The sequence below is a fragment of the Vulpes lagopus genome, chromosome 13 (genome assembly GCF_018345385.1).
Source record: "Vulpes lagopus strain Blue_001 chromosome 13, ASM1834538v1, whole genome shotgun sequence".
Lineage (NCBI taxonomy): Eukaryota > Metazoa > Chordata > Mammalia > Carnivora > Canidae > Vulpes > Vulpes lagopus.
In genome coordinates, this window is record NC_054836.1 from 25,666,985 (window position 1) to 25,685,601 (window position 18,617).

At 34.8% G+C, this 18,617-nt stretch overlaps 1 protein-coding gene across 6 annotated transcripts in view; it reads left to right on the plus strand.

Moving 5' to 3' along the window:
• The window catches only part of PHF14 (PHD finger protein 14), a 236,322-nt gene that overhangs the window by 67,042 nt on the left and 150,663 nt on the right, over positions 1–18,617 (plus strand). For all 6 annotated transcript variants that reach the window (XM_041728062.1, XM_041728064.1, XM_041728067.1 and 3 more), the window contains 4 exons: positions 13,120–13,266; positions 13,912–14,182; positions 14,487–14,593; positions 16,939–17,034. In XM_041728062.1, the coding sequence (XP_041583996.1) occupies positions 13,120–13,266; positions 13,912–14,182; positions 14,487–14,593; positions 16,939–17,034 (621 nt within the window). The remainder of the gene's footprint in view (positions 1–13,119; positions 13,267–13,911; positions 14,183–14,486; positions 14,594–16,938; positions 17,035–18,617) is intronic.

Here is an 18,617-nt window from a genome sequence, read left to right on the forward strand (position 1 = left end):
GCATTCTCCCCAGGGCGCAGGTGCCTGTTAGTGTCCTAGGGAGCCCGAGGGCATCCCCCCCCTCCTGGGGTTCTGCTCTAAACTCTCTGCGAGCCCCTTTCCACCCGTGAAGATTGGTGAAACTCCTGCTCCTCTGGGACGGAGCTCTCCTGTCCTGGGGGCACTCGCCCTGGCCTTAGCCCGGCTCCTCGCGGGGGGCCTCTCCCCCTTGGATGCCTTTTGTTTCTTTATTTCTTTTTTCCCGTCTTCCTACCTTGATAGAAGCGCAAACTCTTCTCACTGTAGCATTCCAGCTGTTCTCTCTTTAAATCTCAGGCCGAATTCGTAGATTTTCAGGATGATTTGGAGGTTATCTAGGTAATTTCGTGGGGACAGATGACTTGGGGACCCTACTCTTTCACCATCTTGCCCGTCCCTTGAGAACAATTTAATAGAGTGGTTTCAGCGTTAATATTCAAACAGTGGTCTCTGCATGTGCATCACTCCAGAGCTTGCTAGAGATAAGAAACCTCAGGCACAATACAGACCTACTGAATACATCTGCATTTGAAAAGGAACCCAAGTGATTTTGATGCACAGAAAAGTTTGAGACCCCCTTGCTTGGAATGTCAAGATTATAGATTTTATGGATAATTTTTTTCCTGTTACCTTTGACTTAATGGACTAAAATCATTTATGGATTAAGTGACAAGGGCACAAATTAGATCTGTAGTTATTGAACTGATGCCTTAATATTGCTGGGAGGATCAGGATTGGTAGGAATGAGCTCTTGGTGGATCAAATAATTTTTCATGAATTCATCAAGAAGTTACATTGCTTAAAATTAGACATTTTATGTGAGATCTTCAGTAATACCTTTATGTGGCAGTTAGGCATTTGGTAATTTATATTTTTATTTAAAAAAGTATTTAGTGTTCACTTTATGACAGTCAGATGACTATTTCACATTGTACGTTTAATCTATCAGTAAATCTGTTAAGCTGTGTCTTCAGAATATATTTAGAATATATCCACTTCTTAATAAATCCATCACTATTGTCCTAGTTCTGTAATCCTTTGTCACCTGAATTAATATAATAACATCCTAACTCTTCCCTTGTTTTTATTTGCCTTTTAAGGATAGAGGGTGACAATTTTTTTTCTTTGAAGAGCCAGATAGTAAATATTTTCGGCTTTTTGGACCTGTGGCTTGTGTCACAACTATTTAATTTTGCCATTGATTGTGAAAACTGTTTAGAAGAAATTATAAATGAGTAACTAAGGCTGTGTTCAAATAAAACTATTTCCAAAACAAAATGGGCCCAAATTTGGCTCTCAAGTCATAGTTTGCCAGTCCTTTTCTAGAGAGTAGTGGATCTTATCAGGAGCAGCTAATATTGTCCCAGTAAGTTCTAAGTCAGATCTGGTCACTCATCTGCTCAAAACCCCTTCTGTGGCTTCCCTTCTCGTTCACAGTAGAGGCCAGTTGTTTGTTGTTGTTGTTTTTAAAATGATTATAAAGCTCTGTGTGATCTGGGTTCACATTCCCTTTCTGACCTCATCATTTCCCCTCATTCAATCTCCCTAGTCTTTTCTCTGCTCCTGAAATGAATGTGTTAGGTAAGCTCCTATTTTTCCTTTTCTGGGCTGCTCTTCCCTGTTATATTTTCTCATGGCTCATCCCCTCACATTTTTTTAGATCTTCACTCTATGTCTGCATCTCACTGTAGACATCCTGGTCACTCTGTCTAATGTTGTAGCACTTTCCCTCCATGACACTTTCTAATCCCCTTTCCTGCTATTTTCCCCATCTTTTTAATACCTAACCACTGTTTAATATATGTGATTCTTATCTATCTTGTTTATTGTGTCTCACCTTTATTAGAACATGGAGTTACAATAAGAGGGATTTTTTTGTTCTCTCTTATTTTTCACTGTCTTCAGTGGTTAGAATACAAGTTGAGAGAGGGTCCCTTCTATCAGTCAACTTTTGTCTGATCTGCTTTTTAGCATTATTGTGTTTTTGGGGTAAGATTTTATTAAAAATAATAAGCTTTGTACTATCACTTTGCTATCACTCAGTAAACCTCTCTAAAAAAAATAATTCTAGAGTAAAATTAGTTTTCAAATCATCATTTTGTGTTGTAGTATTTTCCATATTTGTTTTCCTTCCTATGTATCCTTCTTTTTTTTTCTTTTTTGATTTCCCATTTATCTAAAGGCATTGCCTGAGGGTATACCTTTGGCATCATTTTTTGGTGGTATTGGAATAACTTTATTGTGTCTCCTTATCTCTGGTTTGCGTTAGATGGTGTTTCCTGCCATCCCAGCTCAGTGAACTATTAAAACATATGTTAGAAAATAGATTACTTTCACTTTGGTAATTTTCTAAGACTATAAACTTATTTAACCTTTATTTGAAGTTTAACTTCAAGAAGTATGATTTATTTGGAGTATATGCAGAGTATCAATTCCTTTAAAAATTCTATTTAAGCTCTATTATTAGACACTTACATACCTGGACAGAATTATTTAGGTTCTTAGAATTATTCCTTTGCTGATATAACTTTTTACATTTTGATGCTGTTTTATTTTTTATTGTTACATTTTGCCTTACTGGTATTTTTCTTTTGTATTAACCTGGGAATATTGATGAGCCAAGTTTTTGGTACACAGAGTTTTTTCCCTTAGTTCTTAATGCTAGGTATAACTGTGAGTTTGCTTATTAACTTATTTGGGTTTTTTGTTGTGATTTTGTTTGTTTTTATCTTTTGACCCCCTTTACCCATTTTGTCATCCTTCTCCCTCTTCCTCTTACAACCAGTGGTCTGTTTTCTCTGTGAGTATTTTGTTTTTTTTCTGTGTTTTGGGTTTGTTTGTTTTAAGATTCTACATATAAGAGTGATTATGTCAGTCATATTTGTCTTTCTCTATTTGACTTATTTAACTTATTGTGATGTTCTTGAGTCTATGTTGTCACAAATGGCAAGATTTTACTTTATAAGGTTGAATAATATTCCATTATATAATTATATCACAGTTTCTTTAACCATTCACCCATTGATGGACACTTAGGTTCTCATATCTTGTTTATTATAAATAATGCTGCGATGAACATAAGGGCGTATATATCTTTTTGAGTTAGTGTTTTCATTTGCTTTGTGTAAATATCCAGAAGTGGAATTACTGGGTTTTATGGTGGTTCTACTTTGAAATTTTTGAGAAACCTCCGCACTGTTTTCTCTAATGGCTGTACCAATTTACCTTCCTACCAATAGTGCACACGGGTTTCCTTTTCTCCACATCCTCACCAGCACTTATTTCTTATCTTTGCGATAGTAGCCATTCCAACAGGTGTGAGGTAATATCTCATTGTGGTTTTGATTTGCATTTTCTTAATGATGCTATGTCTTTCATATACTGGTTGGCCATCTGTATATCTTCTTTGGAAAAGTATTAATATATTCTGCCCATTTTAAAATCAGATTGTTTGAATTTTGTTTTGTTTTGTTTTCCTATTGATTTGTTTGAGCTCTTTATGTATTTTGGATATTAGCCCCTTATCAGATATATGATTTACAGATATCTTTTCCCACCCAGTAGATTCCTTTTCATTTTGCTCATGGTTTCTTTTGTTGTGCAGAATCTTAGTATGATGTAGTTCTACTATTTATTTTGCTTTTGTTGCTTTTGCTTTTCATGTCAGATTTAAGAAAACCGATGTTGAAACCTTTGTCAAGCATTTTTTTGCCTGTTTTATTTCTAGGAGTTTTATGGTTTCAGGCCTTATGTTCAAGTCTTTAATCCATTATATAAGATTTTAGGTTTCATTTCTTTGCATGTAGCTATCCAGTTTTCACATCATTTACTGAATAGACTATTCTTTCCCATTGTATATTTTTGGCCCCTTTGTTATATATTAATTGACCATATGTGCATGGATTTATTTCTGGGCTCTTTATTCTGTTCCATTGATCCATGTGTTTTATTATGTCAATATGATACTAGTTTTAATTATTGTAGCTTTGTAATACAGTTTGAAATTAAAGTACATGATGCTTCTAGCTTTGTGTTTGCTTTATTAACTGGTTTACTTTTTATCTTATGGATATAATTAATTATGTAACTAGTTGTATTAACTCTAATTTTCTGGAAATTTCAGAGCCACATTTGGAGTCTAGTATCAATATGCATGGGGCCTTCAAGATATGTTTTGGCTGTTCATGTTCTTGATATTGCATCTTATCTAGGCTTTCAGCAGGAAGTAATAGAACATTTACCTGCAGTGGTCTAATAGTAATGTAGTAACTCTCTCATATGACAGGAAGTGTCATACCTGGGCTTTGTCTTTTTGTAGTATTACCCCCCTCTTCTTCTAGATTCTCTCATTAGACTGGGATTTGGCTTCTCAGTCATCCTTTCTTTCCTAGGCTTTATTCTCACAGACTTTTGACCCCATCAGGGGGGTTGAGTTAATGTTGGCTCATTTACTTTGTGTTTTTTAGGGAGTTAAATCAGAACATTGTTTAGTCAAGGTTATTGAGTTATTTTTGATTTAAGGTACATTTAATGTCAGAAGAATCACCTCTGAGCATTAAAGTCTGAACATTAGTGTGGCTTTAATATTTGTTATTCATGAAAAGGAAAAACAGTCTACATTGAAAAAAAACATCCCATAGACTGAATGATATTGGCTTTATCTTTTATCATCACAGCTCCTAGATAGTTCTGTGACCTTATACAGAACTTTAAGGAATAGTCTGTATGTCTTCCTTCATCTTACTTTTCCTACCCATTTTACTTTTCCTATCTTTTTTTCCTCATTGCACTTTTCACTCTCACCTCTTCCCCCACCATAGTCCTGACTTAATTTTTAAAATTAATAATTAAAACTTAATTAAAAGTATCTTATACTCTGCATATTTTGATAACTACTCTAAATCCTGTTTTGAAGAATATAAGTGGTAACCTGTTAGATTAATATACATCAATTCTGGTATTGATAAAGGGGTTATATCATTATTTTTTGAATTAATTTTTTGAGACCAGTATTGGTACCTAAATTGGGATGCCTACCATGAGATTGTATTTGTATCTGTACTATAAACCACAGTTTAAGAAATAATTTAGAATGGTCCAACTAAGTTTAAGAAATATAAAATATAGTAATAATTGAAGATAGATCATATGTGCTGAATAGAATATTAGTACTTTCCAAAAACTGATATTGGATAAGATTAGCTTCAGTTGCAGAATAAATTAACCCAGTTTATATATATATATATTTTTTTTGGTTAAATGGATGCAGTTAAAAAATGAAAAATAGAATTGATACTTTTAAAGTCTTAATATGATCCTTTAATCATATCTATATTTTTGTGCCATAAAGAGCTTTATACCTAGTGCCTTTGTAAAATCTGATGCCAAAGGATAATTTTATTTTCTTGGAAAAAGCCTTATTTTCCCATTAGCTAGGTTGGTATTGTTTTTATATATAAAAGGCAAATATAAAGATAACGTTTCATGAGGAGTAAAAAGAAACTATATATTTTAAAATAAATTTTATAAGAAATACTAAAGACTATAAATTTAGATTTAGTTCATCTTGGTTTTAGACAGTCTACATGAAATGTATAGAAGTGGTTTTAAGAATTAAAAAAATACTTAAGTCATAAGAGGAGGAAAGAAACAAGTGATGCATGCCAAATGGGGGAAATTTACCTTCACAAAAGAGATCAAGTTGAAGTTCTTAGATAGAACCTGAGTGCAAAGATATCAACAAAGCTAAGTTGGTTACATTCAGGTACATTCAAGAAATACTACACAGCTCCAGACATAGTTTTGTTTATGGTTCAGAAGTATGCAAAGGACAAAATATGTACATTATTAAATTTATTTTTCTCTTTTAGTATCTAGACACCAGGCATTTGGGTATTGAATTTGCATTTAAAGATTTCATCTTTATAACATCTTAAGAAATTTCAAGTACTAGAATAAGAAAGAATTCTTGCTCAAATTTATTATTTTTCTTTTTTGGTCTTCATTTTCTGGGAGTTTCAGATTTGAGTACAACAGTCTTCAAGAAATAAACCACAATTGTATGATATATAGGTTAATCTTAAAATGCCTGTAAGAGAACAATTGGGGGCTGACAGAAATAAAACTCAGGAAGCAGTTGTGGAATATGAATATATAGTCCTTATTGAATTCGTGTTCTAAAACCCGTTTAGAAGTGGCCTGTACTTTGCTTGTCAGTGAAATTTATATTCAAAATAACTTCATAACACTCAGTAAAGTCAGTCGTAATTGAGGGCCTATGCATATGTGCAAGGCACTAAGCTAGTTATTGGGGTTGAGAAGTCTGTCAGGGAGCGTAAAAAAAGCTGAATATTGTGCCTTAAAGCTAGGTGGGGATAAACAGTAAGCACAGTGAAATATTAAACAACCATACAGGATGGTATTAAAAGATGTCACAAGTGTCTACTATGGATAAGAACTGATGTAAATATAGGAAGAAATTTCCCTGAAAGAATTAGAAACTTCAGCAGGATTCACCTATTTCTTTTTACCTTATCTATCTGATCTTTAGCTATTTAAGGATTGCAAATTAATGTGTTCTGTTGTCATTTACTCGATATATTTATTCAACAAATATATTGACCTATTCGTATTAGGCATTGTTACATACTGTATAGAGATGGCAGTGAACAAAACAGATAAACCATATGCTCTCTAAGGTGGCTTACATTTGAGTGGCACGTGGGAGAGTACAGAAAGTGGAGAAGTAAGCAAAAAGAAAAAAAACGAAAGGATTGTAATAAGTACTTTGAAAAAATACAAAGCAAGGCAAAGTATTTAGAGAGTAAGGGAGGTAGGGTAAGAAGAGCTCCATAATAGGTGACATTTTATGAAAATAAATAAGGAAGGTAGTAGGGAACATATATTTATTTGAGAGGAGAGCATTATAGGCAGAAGGAACAGAATATGTAGAGACTGAGATAGGAACATGCTTGGTTTGAGGATTAAGAAGGAGACTGATATGGCTAGTACAGAGTTAGGGACTAGGATTGGTAAGAAGGGAGGAAGGAGTCATAGAATATAATGTTGGACTTGGAAGAACACGGAAAGGACTTTGGAATTTTACTGTGAGATGGAAAGCCATAAGAGTTTTGTATAAAGTACATGTGAACCTACTGATGTCTAAAAGGATCACCAGTAATTGTATTGAGACCATAGGGAGGCAAGGGTGAAAGTGAAAGTAGGGAGAGTAGTTAGGAATCTTATTGTAACAGGTTTTAGGGTAGAGGTAATGAGAAATGCAAGGTTTTTTTTTTTTTTTTTAATTTTTTTTGAAATGCAAGGTTTTGTACGTATTTGCTGATGTGTTGTTTGTAGAGTATTATAGAAAGTGAGAGATCACAGGTAGCTTCTCTTTGACCTGAGTTCCTAGTAGAATGGAGTTGCAGTGTAGTGAGATGGAGAAGACGTAGGAAGAGTGGATTTGTTGCAGGAGAAGGGGAAATTAAGGATAGTTTTGGACATGTTGAGTTCAAGATGCCTATTCGACATATTAATGGAGACAGGAAGCAGATAGTTGGCTAGGAGGCTGGAGTTTAGGGAAGCTAAAGATAGAAATTTGGGAGCTCTCAGAGTATAGATAGTATTTATGGAAAAATGGCTAGATGAAAATACCTAAGGTATAAGAGTTGATGGAGGTGAGAAGAGGTCTGATGATAGTCATAGGGCTACTTTAGCATTCATGGTTGAGAAAATAAAGTGGAATCTACCAGAGAGATCAAGAAGTAATAGTGAGGTGAAGGAGAATTAAGAATAGTATCCCAGCGATGTTTGAAAGAAGTGAGCACTGAGCAAGATTAAGGTTGAGAAATGATCACTGGATTTGGCAAAATGAAGGTTTTATTCCCTGGATAGGAGCTATTGGAGTGGTTGGTAGTCATGAAAACTTGGGAATGGAATAGAATTAAAGATAGCTAATATAGACAAGTCTTTATAATTTTCCTTTAAAGAGGAGCTTAGAAGCTGACCAGCATATGGGAGCCCAAGAAAGATTTTTAAAGCTTTTTAAAGAAGATAATTATGGTGTGTTTTTTATGTTGCATGCTGAAATATCCTGAAGGGAGTGAGTGATCAGTGGAGAGAAGAAATGTAGGAGAGAGGTGAATTGCTGGAGGAAAGAGAAGATTACCTTAAACAGGAACAATAGTCAATTTATCCTAAGTAATAGGAGATTCGGCAGAGGATATGGAGATGGATGCAGACAGATTGATGTATGTATGTAGTGATGGGAGGAAATGGAAGTTGCCTTTTTTTTTTTTTTTTTTTTTTGCTTTTTTCCTCCCTTCCCAACCCCATCCAGTGAAAAAAGAAACAAATAAGGTCAGCATCTGCCAGGCAGGAATAGAGAGAGCTATTGAAGATTTGAGGGATTGATGAAGTTATTTAATAGTCATCTATGAAAATGGAGAATAAATTAATTTGAGAATGTGTTCAGCTGTTCTGGTACAAGTACAAAATAGAGGAAGAGTTGGAGTTACCTGTGCATCAAGTTTTATCAGGTTAAACTAGATGAGGACAAGCAAGAGGGTTGTTACTCCATGCAAAAGAGTAATTAATGGAATAGTCAGGTAAAGAGGGCAGTCATTTGATGTGCATGGGCTGTAAGAAGTCAGGAGGTAGAAAGTCAGTACATTACAGATCCAAATGGTGTTAAAAACTTGAGTCTCAGATGGAATGACCAGGATAGATAAAAGATGATGCTCTGAGAATGATATGTTTTAGTCATTAAATTATGGGAAGAATGTAGAATCTAGGTATAGTCATGGCAACTAGGTAGTTGAGGTGTAGTAGACATGAACATTGGTGGTGTTATAATTGAGAAGACAAATAAGCTCCTAACTCATTGTAGTTATTTACACTTTTCTGGTTTCAATACATATTTGAGGTTTATTTTTATTCTTTAAAGATTCTATTTATTTATCCATGAGAGACACACATACACACACACAGAGGCAAAGACACAGGCAGAGGGAGAAGCAGGCTTCATGCAGGAAGCCCGAGGTGGGACTCAATCCCAGGACTCTGGGATCACGCCCTGAGCCAAAGGTAGATGCTCAACTGCTGAGCCATCCAGGAGTCCCCATATTTGAATTTTATTATCAAGACACCAATTAAGCATCTTTACTTTCTTAAAAGTATAATGTCTTTACACTTAGGGAGCTTTGTTTAAAACAGAAAAAAATGTTTTTAAGATTTTAGACTAAATTATGCAGTTTAGAGGCCCACAGACTAAATTTGACCTGTAGATAGATTTTGTTTGATAGGAGATTTGTTATAAAAACAAAACCTTGATTTGGAATGCCTTTATAGGTGGGGCATTCCAATTTGCCACAGGCCCTACAGGTCTCATATCTTTATTACCCCCCCCCCCATCATTTACTTTTGTCTTAAATTTTTACAGAATCTTTCAAGCCTTTTTACTCATTTATGTTTGTTGGTACTGTTTCTCAAAGCATTCTCATTTATTTATTTTTTAAAGATTTTATTTATTCATGAGAGACACAGAGAGAGAGAGAGAGAGAGAAAGAGAGGCAGAGACACAGGCAGAAGGAGAAGCAGACTCCATGCCTGGAGCCTGACGTGGGACTCGATTCCGGGTCTCCAGGATCAGATTGAGTCTCCAGGATCAGGCCCTTGGCTGAAGGTGGCGCTAAAACGCTGAGCCACCAGGGCTGCCCCTCAAAGCATTCTCATTTAAAACCTTTGCCTTAGACTTCCTGATCAGAATCTCCCAGAGTTGGGCTTTATTTATCTCTATTTAGAGACCTCCTTAAGTGAATCTCATTGGTCAGCTAGTGGTTAAAAAAGTGAGATCTTACTCATTAGCCACAGATATTGGGTCAGCAATGTATCTCTCATTTTCAGTTTTCTATCCATAAAATTGATATTAAAATGATAGAACTCATCTCAAGTGGTAGTGATATAGAATAAATGAGATAGAATGTAAATGCCTGGCACATAGTAGACTTTCAGATGAATGTTTTTACCTGTCCCTTTTCCATTGGGAATGGATCTTGAAAGCTCAGTTTCTCTAAGGAGTTTAAAAGGATATTCCAAGTTAACTAATATATTAATTAGGACACTATTTCAGCTGGTTTAAGAAAACCAAATAATTTAGTGGTTTAAACAAGGAAGAAGTTGAATCAGCTCTAACATAAGATTCTAGACTGATTTGATATTCAGAGGAGTTTTGGTTCTAAGGATTTTACTTGTTATCTCAGCTTCCCTTAGTCTGTTGCACTTTCTTACATGTCAGAGATAGTTTATTTTGACTGAGTTCCATCCATTGGAAGGAGGAGAGAGAAGATATGCAGCTTTCTTTCAAGGGCATAGTCTGGAATTTTTATCCATCTCATTGTCCAGAATTTACCACATAGCCATATATCTAAGTTCAAGGAAGCTGGAGCAGAGATATCTAGGAAGGTGTTGCTATTACCCAGTAAAAACTCAGAGGGTTCTTCTAAGGGGAGGATGGGGAGAATAGATACTGGAAGACAGTGTTTTCTGTCATAGTTAAGATTTGCTCAGTATATCTGTTCATTACTGAGCAATATTAATCCCTTGGTCATTCTAGCTTTATAATTAGGCTTATTGTCCTCTAATCCCAAATTAATTAATTTAAAAAATTACCTAGGTTCCTTGTTCCTTTTCAGATATCTTTCAGACCTGAGATGACTGGTCTTTTTCCTAATTCAGAATCTTGTTCCTAATGCCTAACTCACCTATGCAAGCATGAATCCTATCTCTGATAATTCAGTTTCAACCTTACCTACTTTGAAACAATAAAACATTTCTCTAGATTTGGGCATTTTGTCTAAGTTTCAATATAATCTTGATTTTCTTTCTTTTTTTAAAAAAATTTTTATTTAGGGATCCCTGGGTGGCACAGCGGTTTGGCGCCTGCCTTTGGCCCAGGGCGCGATCCTGGAGACCCGGGATCGAATCCCACATCGGGCTCCCGGTGCATGGAGCCTGCTTCTCCCTCCGCCTGTGTCTCTGCCTCTCTCTCTCTCTGTGACTATCATAAATAAAAAAAAAAATAAAAAAAAAAATTTATTTATTTTTTCATGAGAGACACAGAGAGAGGCAGAGACATAGGCAGAGGGAGAAGGAGGCTCCATGCAAGGATCCCAATGTGGGACTTGATACCAGAAGCCCAGGATCACGCCCTGAGCTGAAGGCAGACACTCAACTGCTGAGCCACCAGGCGTCCCTAATCTTTATTTTTGTTTATCATCTTTTGTCACCAAGATTTAGAACATGTCATGAGAAATGACTGTGTGTATGTATATGTGTGTTAATACAATCTCCTACCTACATTTTTGTTACTTTACTTTTAAAATTATATGAAGTAATTAAAAGAAAAAAAAGAAAAAAAAGGTAAAATTATATGAAGTTATTATTATTAAATCCATTTTACAAATGAGTTAAGAGACTCAGAGATGCGTAGCAACTTGTTCAAAGCTGCAAAACCAGTAAATTTTGGAGCTGGCCCAAGATCTATGCTCAGGCTTTTGTATTTCCAATTGTATAATGTTATTCACAGTACTGTATTGTGACATCTGTGGATATCACACTACAGAATTGAATAATGTATTTTTTTATGTTACTGATACCTTACATTTATATTGTTGTTGTTGCTGTTATTGTTATTATTTCCCTTTCTTTTCTTTCTAATTTGCTTCTTTTTTAGGGTCATCATCTCTCTTTGGGTTGTAAGACCCCACCTTAACATAACTTATATAAAAACTGTTCAGAGAGCTTATCTTTATTTCTCTTCCTTAGGACAGATTTTTTTTTAATTTTTATTTTTTAAAATTTTTTAATTTTTTAATTTTTTAAAGCTTTTATTTGTTTATTAATGAGAGACACACAGAGAAAGGCAGAGACAGAGGCAGAGGGAGAAGCAGGTTCCTTGCAGGGAGCACAATGTGGAACTTGATCCCAGAATTTCGGGATCACAACCCGAGCCAAAGGCAGATACTCAACTAGTGGGCCACCCACGCCACCCCACCTTAGAGCAGATCTAAAGAATGAATGTAGATTACATGTTTTGGTTAAATATTTATTTACAAATTATTTTTGGTTTTGATAGAGTAAGTTTTCTCTTTTTTTCTTTCTTTCTCTTTTTCATTTCTTTCTTTTCTTTTCTCTTCTTTCTCCCTACTTTTTATGAATAAAAAATGTACCCATTAGGTTAGTATTTTGAGAGATGGCTGTGAGAGAGCTGTGTTTTCCATTTGAAGTGTATTAAAGGTGATACCTAATGTGTTCAATTGACAGGTCTGGCTTTCTTAATCCATTTTTATCTTGGGTTGAATATGTTCCTGCATTGCTAACCAGTTAACAATGTTCCACTTATCTGTGGTTGCTAGTCCTATGTTTTCTGGATATATTGTCTTGTATTATTAATCTGTGTATGCATAATATTTAATGATGGCTTCAATCCAAGAGTATTAAAATCTTTTTGTTTTAAATGGTGATTATTGGGATCCCTGGGTGGCGCAGCGGTTTAGCGCCTGCCTTTGGCCCAGGGCGCGATCCTGGAGACCCGGGATCGAATCCCACGTCGGGCTCCCGGTGCATGGAGCCTGCTTCTCCCTCTGCCTATGTCTCTGCCTCTCTCTGTGTGTGTATATATCTGTGTGTGTATATATATCTCTGTGTGTGTATATATCTGTGTGTGTGTGTGTGTGTGTGTGTGTGTGACTATCATAAATAAATAAAAATTTAAAAAATTAAAAAAAAATATTAAATGGTGATTATTATTTTTTTTTAGGTGCACAAGTTAGCTAAATACAATATGTAAGATTTGATTTCAGTATTTTTAAATTTCTAAGGCCCTTTAAATTTAAGGGAAAAAGTGTTAATTTGAAGTTGATATACAAGATAAGTTTCAAAGCAGCAATTTTTATCATTATGGGTAAAAATTACTTTTGTAATTTATTTTAGAAATAATCAACACTGTAGGAGATTCTTCAAAAAGGAAATATTTTCTCTTAGGTTGTTTATTACTTGTTGGAGTAAAAATGTTCACTCCCCTCCTTCTGTTTTTTGGTATAGGATATAGCAGATCCATTTTTTGCTTATTGTAAGCAGCATGCAGATAGGTTAGACAGAAAGTGGAAGAGAAAAAACTACTTGGCTCTACAGTCCTATTGTAAAATGTCTTTGCAAGAGAGGGAGAAGCAACTGTCACCAGAAGCACAGGTATGGAATTTATGCCCAAATTCGTGTTTTTTCTTTCAAGGTTATGGATTTCAGATCTCGTGTGTGCATGCCAATGATATGTGAAGTATAATTATGAAATTTGCTTAGTTACCTAGGAAGTAGATTGTCATTACGGTAAATGGTGAATGTATTTTGTAGCTGATGAGTACTCCTCATCTAGTAAACAGAGCAGCCTTTTATGAAGCATATTTCCAAATACATTGAAAAATGTGGCTTAGAGGAAATTATTCTATCAGTGCAGTGGGTTGACCATATTTTTTCAGTCTGTTTCAATATTTATGTAAAGGATCTGATCAGTTTGTCCATCTTTTAGAATGTATTTCTATGTAAATTAAGTGAATTCATAGAGACTTAACAGTTACTGAGAAGAGAAACTTCAGTTTAATCAAATTAGTTTCTGACAACTCTGATCATAGATTAGGACATAGAAGAGTTACTAGGGGTAGACCTACTTTATTGTAACCCAAGAATAATACAGTATATCTTAATTACTGTGCATAGATATAATTTGCCTTGATATAGGAAATTCTGGTTATCTTTACTTTCTCTAAGCATGCAAGTAGAAATCATAAGGAATATGTTAGATGTTAATATTTTTAAAATTTGTATGCATTTCTTTTATAGGCAAGGATCAATGCCCGGCTTCAGCAGTATCGTGCCAAAGCAGAACTAGCTCGATCTACCAGACCCCAGGCCTGGGTTCCAAGGGAAAAATTGCCCAGACCACTCACTAGCAGTGCTTCAGCCATTCGTAAACTGATGCGGAAAGCAGAGCTAATGGGGATCAGTACAGATATCTTTCCAGTGGACAATTCAGATACTAGTTCTAGTGTGGATGGAAGGAGAAAGCATAAGCAACCTGCTCTCACTGCTGATTTTGTGAATTATTACTTTGGTCAGTATAGACACTAATATATGCACATTGTCAGTGAGCAAAGTGGTATTGAAAATGTTTGATAGTCTGTCAGTTTTTGAAATTTATTATTACATATGTTAAGTAAAATTAGCATGTTTATTTTCCTAGTAAGTTGTGTGTTGTTATAAAATGCTGATTTTATGTATTTGTGAATAGGGTTAAAAGTACTGTAAACAATGTAAGATTATCCATGTCATCATCTTTATGGCTAGCTTCTTTTGTGTGTTTTGTATGTCAGCTTTTATTTTCTACTAAAGTAAAATTGGATATTTAATTTAAATAGAGAGAAATATGCGCATGATTCAAATTCAGGAAAATATGGCTGAACAAAAGAATATAAAGGATAAATTAGAGAATGAACAGGAAAAGCTCCATGTGGAATATAATAAGGTAAGTTAGCTAATCAAAATAATGCTCTATTGATGATGTCATTTGTGATTTTAGAGAATTTCTATTTCTGTCTCATTTTGAAATTCTTAAGGAGTTTTTAGACTCTTCTCTACAATTCCTGCTCTTATTGTCTTCAATATCAGCAGTACACTAAGTGTTTCTTATGTGCCAGATACAGTTTTGAATATGTTACATATATTAACTCATAATTTTCACTTCAGTTTTATTTAAAATTTTTTAAAAAAAATATTTAATTTATTTACTTGAGAGGTGAGGTAAGAGCAAAAGCAGGGTGAGGAACAGAGGGAGAAGCAGACTCCCTGTTGAGCAGAGAGCCTAATGTGGGACTTGATCCCAGGACTCCAGGATTATGACCTGACCTAAAGGCAATGCTTAACTGATTGAACCTACCAGGCACCTCTCACTTCATTTTTAGGATATGAGCTATAATTATTGCTCCCATTTTTAGAGGAGAAAACTAATATAATCCAAAAGGGGTGAAGTTGTTTGCCCAGACTCAAGTCATAGAATTGGGGTTTGAGGCCAAGCATTCCTTGTTCCTAACTAGTGTACCATAGAACTTCTCTTTCTAAATTTATACAAAACTTAGAAACTTCCTTTAAATGACTGTTTTTATCTTGAATTGTTTTGTAATGTAACTTTTAAGAAAAATACCTATTATTTATTTATTTTAAATTTATTTTTATTGGAGTTTAATTTGCCAACATATAACATAACACCCGGTACTCATCCCATCAAGTGATCCCCTCAGTGCCCGTCACCCAGTTACCTCAACCCCCCGCCCACCTCCCTTTCCACCACCCCTTGTTCGTTTCCCAGAGTTAGAAGTCTCTCGTGTTCTGTCACCCTCTCTGATATTTCCCACTCATTTTCTCTCCTTTCCCCTTTATTCCCTTTCACTATTTTTTATATTCCCCAAATGAATGAGACCATATAATGTTTGTCCCTCTCTGATTGACTTACTTCACTCAGCATAATACCCTCCAGTTCCACCCACGTCAAAGCAAATGGTGGGTATTTGTCGTTTCTAATTGCTGAGTAATATTCCATTGTATACATAAACCACATCTTTATCCATTCATCTTTCGATGGACACCGAGGCTCCTTCCACAGTTTGGCTATTGTGGACATTGCTGCTAGAAACATCGGGGTGCAGGTGTCCCGGCGTTTCATTGCATCTGAATCTTTGGGGTAAATCCCCAATAGTGCAATTGCTGGGTCATAGGGCAGGTCTATTTTTAACTCTTTGAGGAACCTCCACACAGTTTTCCAGAGTGGCTGTACCAGTTCCCATTCCCACCAACAGTGCAAGAGGGTTCCCCTTTCTCCACATCCTCTCCAACATTTGTTGTTTCCTGTCTTGTTAATTTTCCCCACTCTCACTGGTGTGAGGTGGTATCGCACTGTAGTTTTGATTTGTATTTCCCTGATGGCAAGTGATGCGGAGCATTTTCTCATATGCTTGTTGGCCATGTGTAGGTCTTCCTCTGTGAGATTTCTGTTCATGTCTTTTTCCCATTTCATGATTGGATTGTTTGTTTCTTTGCTGTTGAGTTTAATCAGTTCTTTATAGATCTTGGATACCAGTACGTATAGGTCATTTGCAAATATCTTCTCCCATTCTGTAGGTTGTCTTTTAGTTTTGTTGACTGTTTCTTTTGCTGTGCAGAAGCTTCTTATCTTGATGAAGTCCCAATTTAAATTTCCATTCTATCTCTTCATTTGTAATAATGAGGGAGATCAAAAGAAATACCCTATAAAAGCAAAGGTGGCTAAAATTTTAGGCAATAAGTAACACAAGCATATAAAACTGACATTGACTTATTTTTAGAGAATGTTTTAAATGATAAAAAATTAATAAGAGGTACATTTCCAATATCAGCCATACTGTAGTAAAAGAAAAAGAGTACTGGTATTATATTTCAGAAGACCTGGGGATTCTTGCTCATTGTATGATCTTGGCTAAGTCACAGACCATCTATGATCCTTAATTTTCTCATTGGGAAAATAGTGGAAATGCATCTTGATAGACTCAAGGATTAATTAGCAGAATGTGTATGAAATTATGTAGAAAACTTATAATGGAATGATAAATATAGATATTATCAGGAAAAATGCTAACAAAAAACAAAATGCTTAAATCTTATTGAAGCCACTTACTAAAAATTGGATAGCCTTATCTCAGGGTATTGTGACTTAAATATATTAAAAATATGGACTATCAATACAAATACTCTTGGATACTTATTGATAAATTATTTAAATTTTCCCATGTTTAACTTTATATTTTAATGGTTTACTAATTTGGTTTATTTACATTGTAGCTATGTGAATCTTTAGAAGAACTACAAAACCTGAATGGAAAACTTCGAAGTGAAGGGCAAGGAATATGGGCCTTACTAGGCAGAATCACAGGGCAGGTTAGTTTCTTTCCAATTGCTATTTCCTATGCTTATTTTCTTTATTGTTTTCAAAGACCAGATTTCTGATACAACTTTTCTAACTAAAAAATTTTGTCTGATTAATCAGGGCCAACTAATCCTCTGGGGTAATGATAAATGCCTGAAATACATCTAGAGCATTGGAAGCGCCTGCTGAGAACCTGTAGCTTAATTTGGTTGTGTCAACAGCTATCTTATTTGCAAAATTTTTTCATTGGCTCTAACTGATTGACCTGTCATTTGTGGTGAACTTAAGATTTGAAGCATGAGTTAATCCGACCAGATTTTTCTTATCTCTAATTTAGCATTTAGATTTTTTTTTCCTATCCTGTTCTTGCATTCATTACATTTTGTTCTTTTTTTCCAGATGTAAAATTTAAAAGGCAAACTAGAGAGATTCGTTTTTGTGTTGATTTGGTTTTGAGCTATGTAAGAGATAATGGGTTTTGAAACTTTAATGTTAAAGTGTAGTTTCTCACCTTCAGTAGATGTCATTGTAGTAATGAAGAAATTACTACTTGAACATTTTTAGCCTGTTAATGTTCTTGGTGTTAAAAAGAAGAATCATTTGCCAAGTAGATTTCTTTGAATGGAATACTGTGTATATAATTCATAAATTAAAAATTTATTCAAATAATAGTTTCATTTTAAAAGGATGATGGAGACTCACTGTAGTCCTTTCACAATGAAAATAGTCTTATTTGTGAAGGAGGGTTATCAAAGGAGATATTTTTTCATTGTACTTGTTTCAGAAGTTTATAAAAGGTCAAGTTTATCATACAATTTGTGTAGAGTTAATATTTTAGAAAGTAATAACATACTGATAAGTATTGTGGTATGCCAGCTTTGAAGGTACTTACTTTTGTGGAGAGGAAGTATGTGGCTTGTGTTATAATGAATAACAATTTAAGAGGTGACAATGAGGAGTCACCTATGATGAATTGACCCTTCTTCCTATTGATAGATTGTTGATGGATTTTTGGAAGATTATGGCATTTTATATTTAGAGAACATAATTTAACATTGAGTATAAGACTATGATTAGTTTATTTGCCAAGCCAGCATTATCTTTTGGCTTGATTTGCAAGATAGTCTCATAAGAATCTCCTACTTAGTGTAAAACATTATCTACCATAAAAGGGCATTTTTATTTATTAAATGACTTTTAACAGAAGTTCACAAATTTCCTTGTGCAAATGCAAAATAACACAGAAGTAGAATTCATTTGTACCACTTGCATGACACTTATTTCTAGTTGGTGGAACAGATGCCGGCCCACCGGGCCACTGAGAAATGAGTTTGATAGATGGTTGCTGTCTCAGAAGCCAGCATACTACAGATTAGTAGAAAACCAGAAAGAATCTCATTCACTTTGTGGAGAGTTTGGTCCAATAAGATAATTTTTCTAATTAACCTATGGAGCACCAATGTAGCTGGGATGTTAAGGAAAATAAACGGCTTCAATATTCTTTTTGTCAAGTGTATTGTGTGTGTGTTTTTTTAAGCTCTTAAATGCTTGTCCTTGTCTTTCACTTTTAAAAGCTAAAGTAGAAGTTTAATTT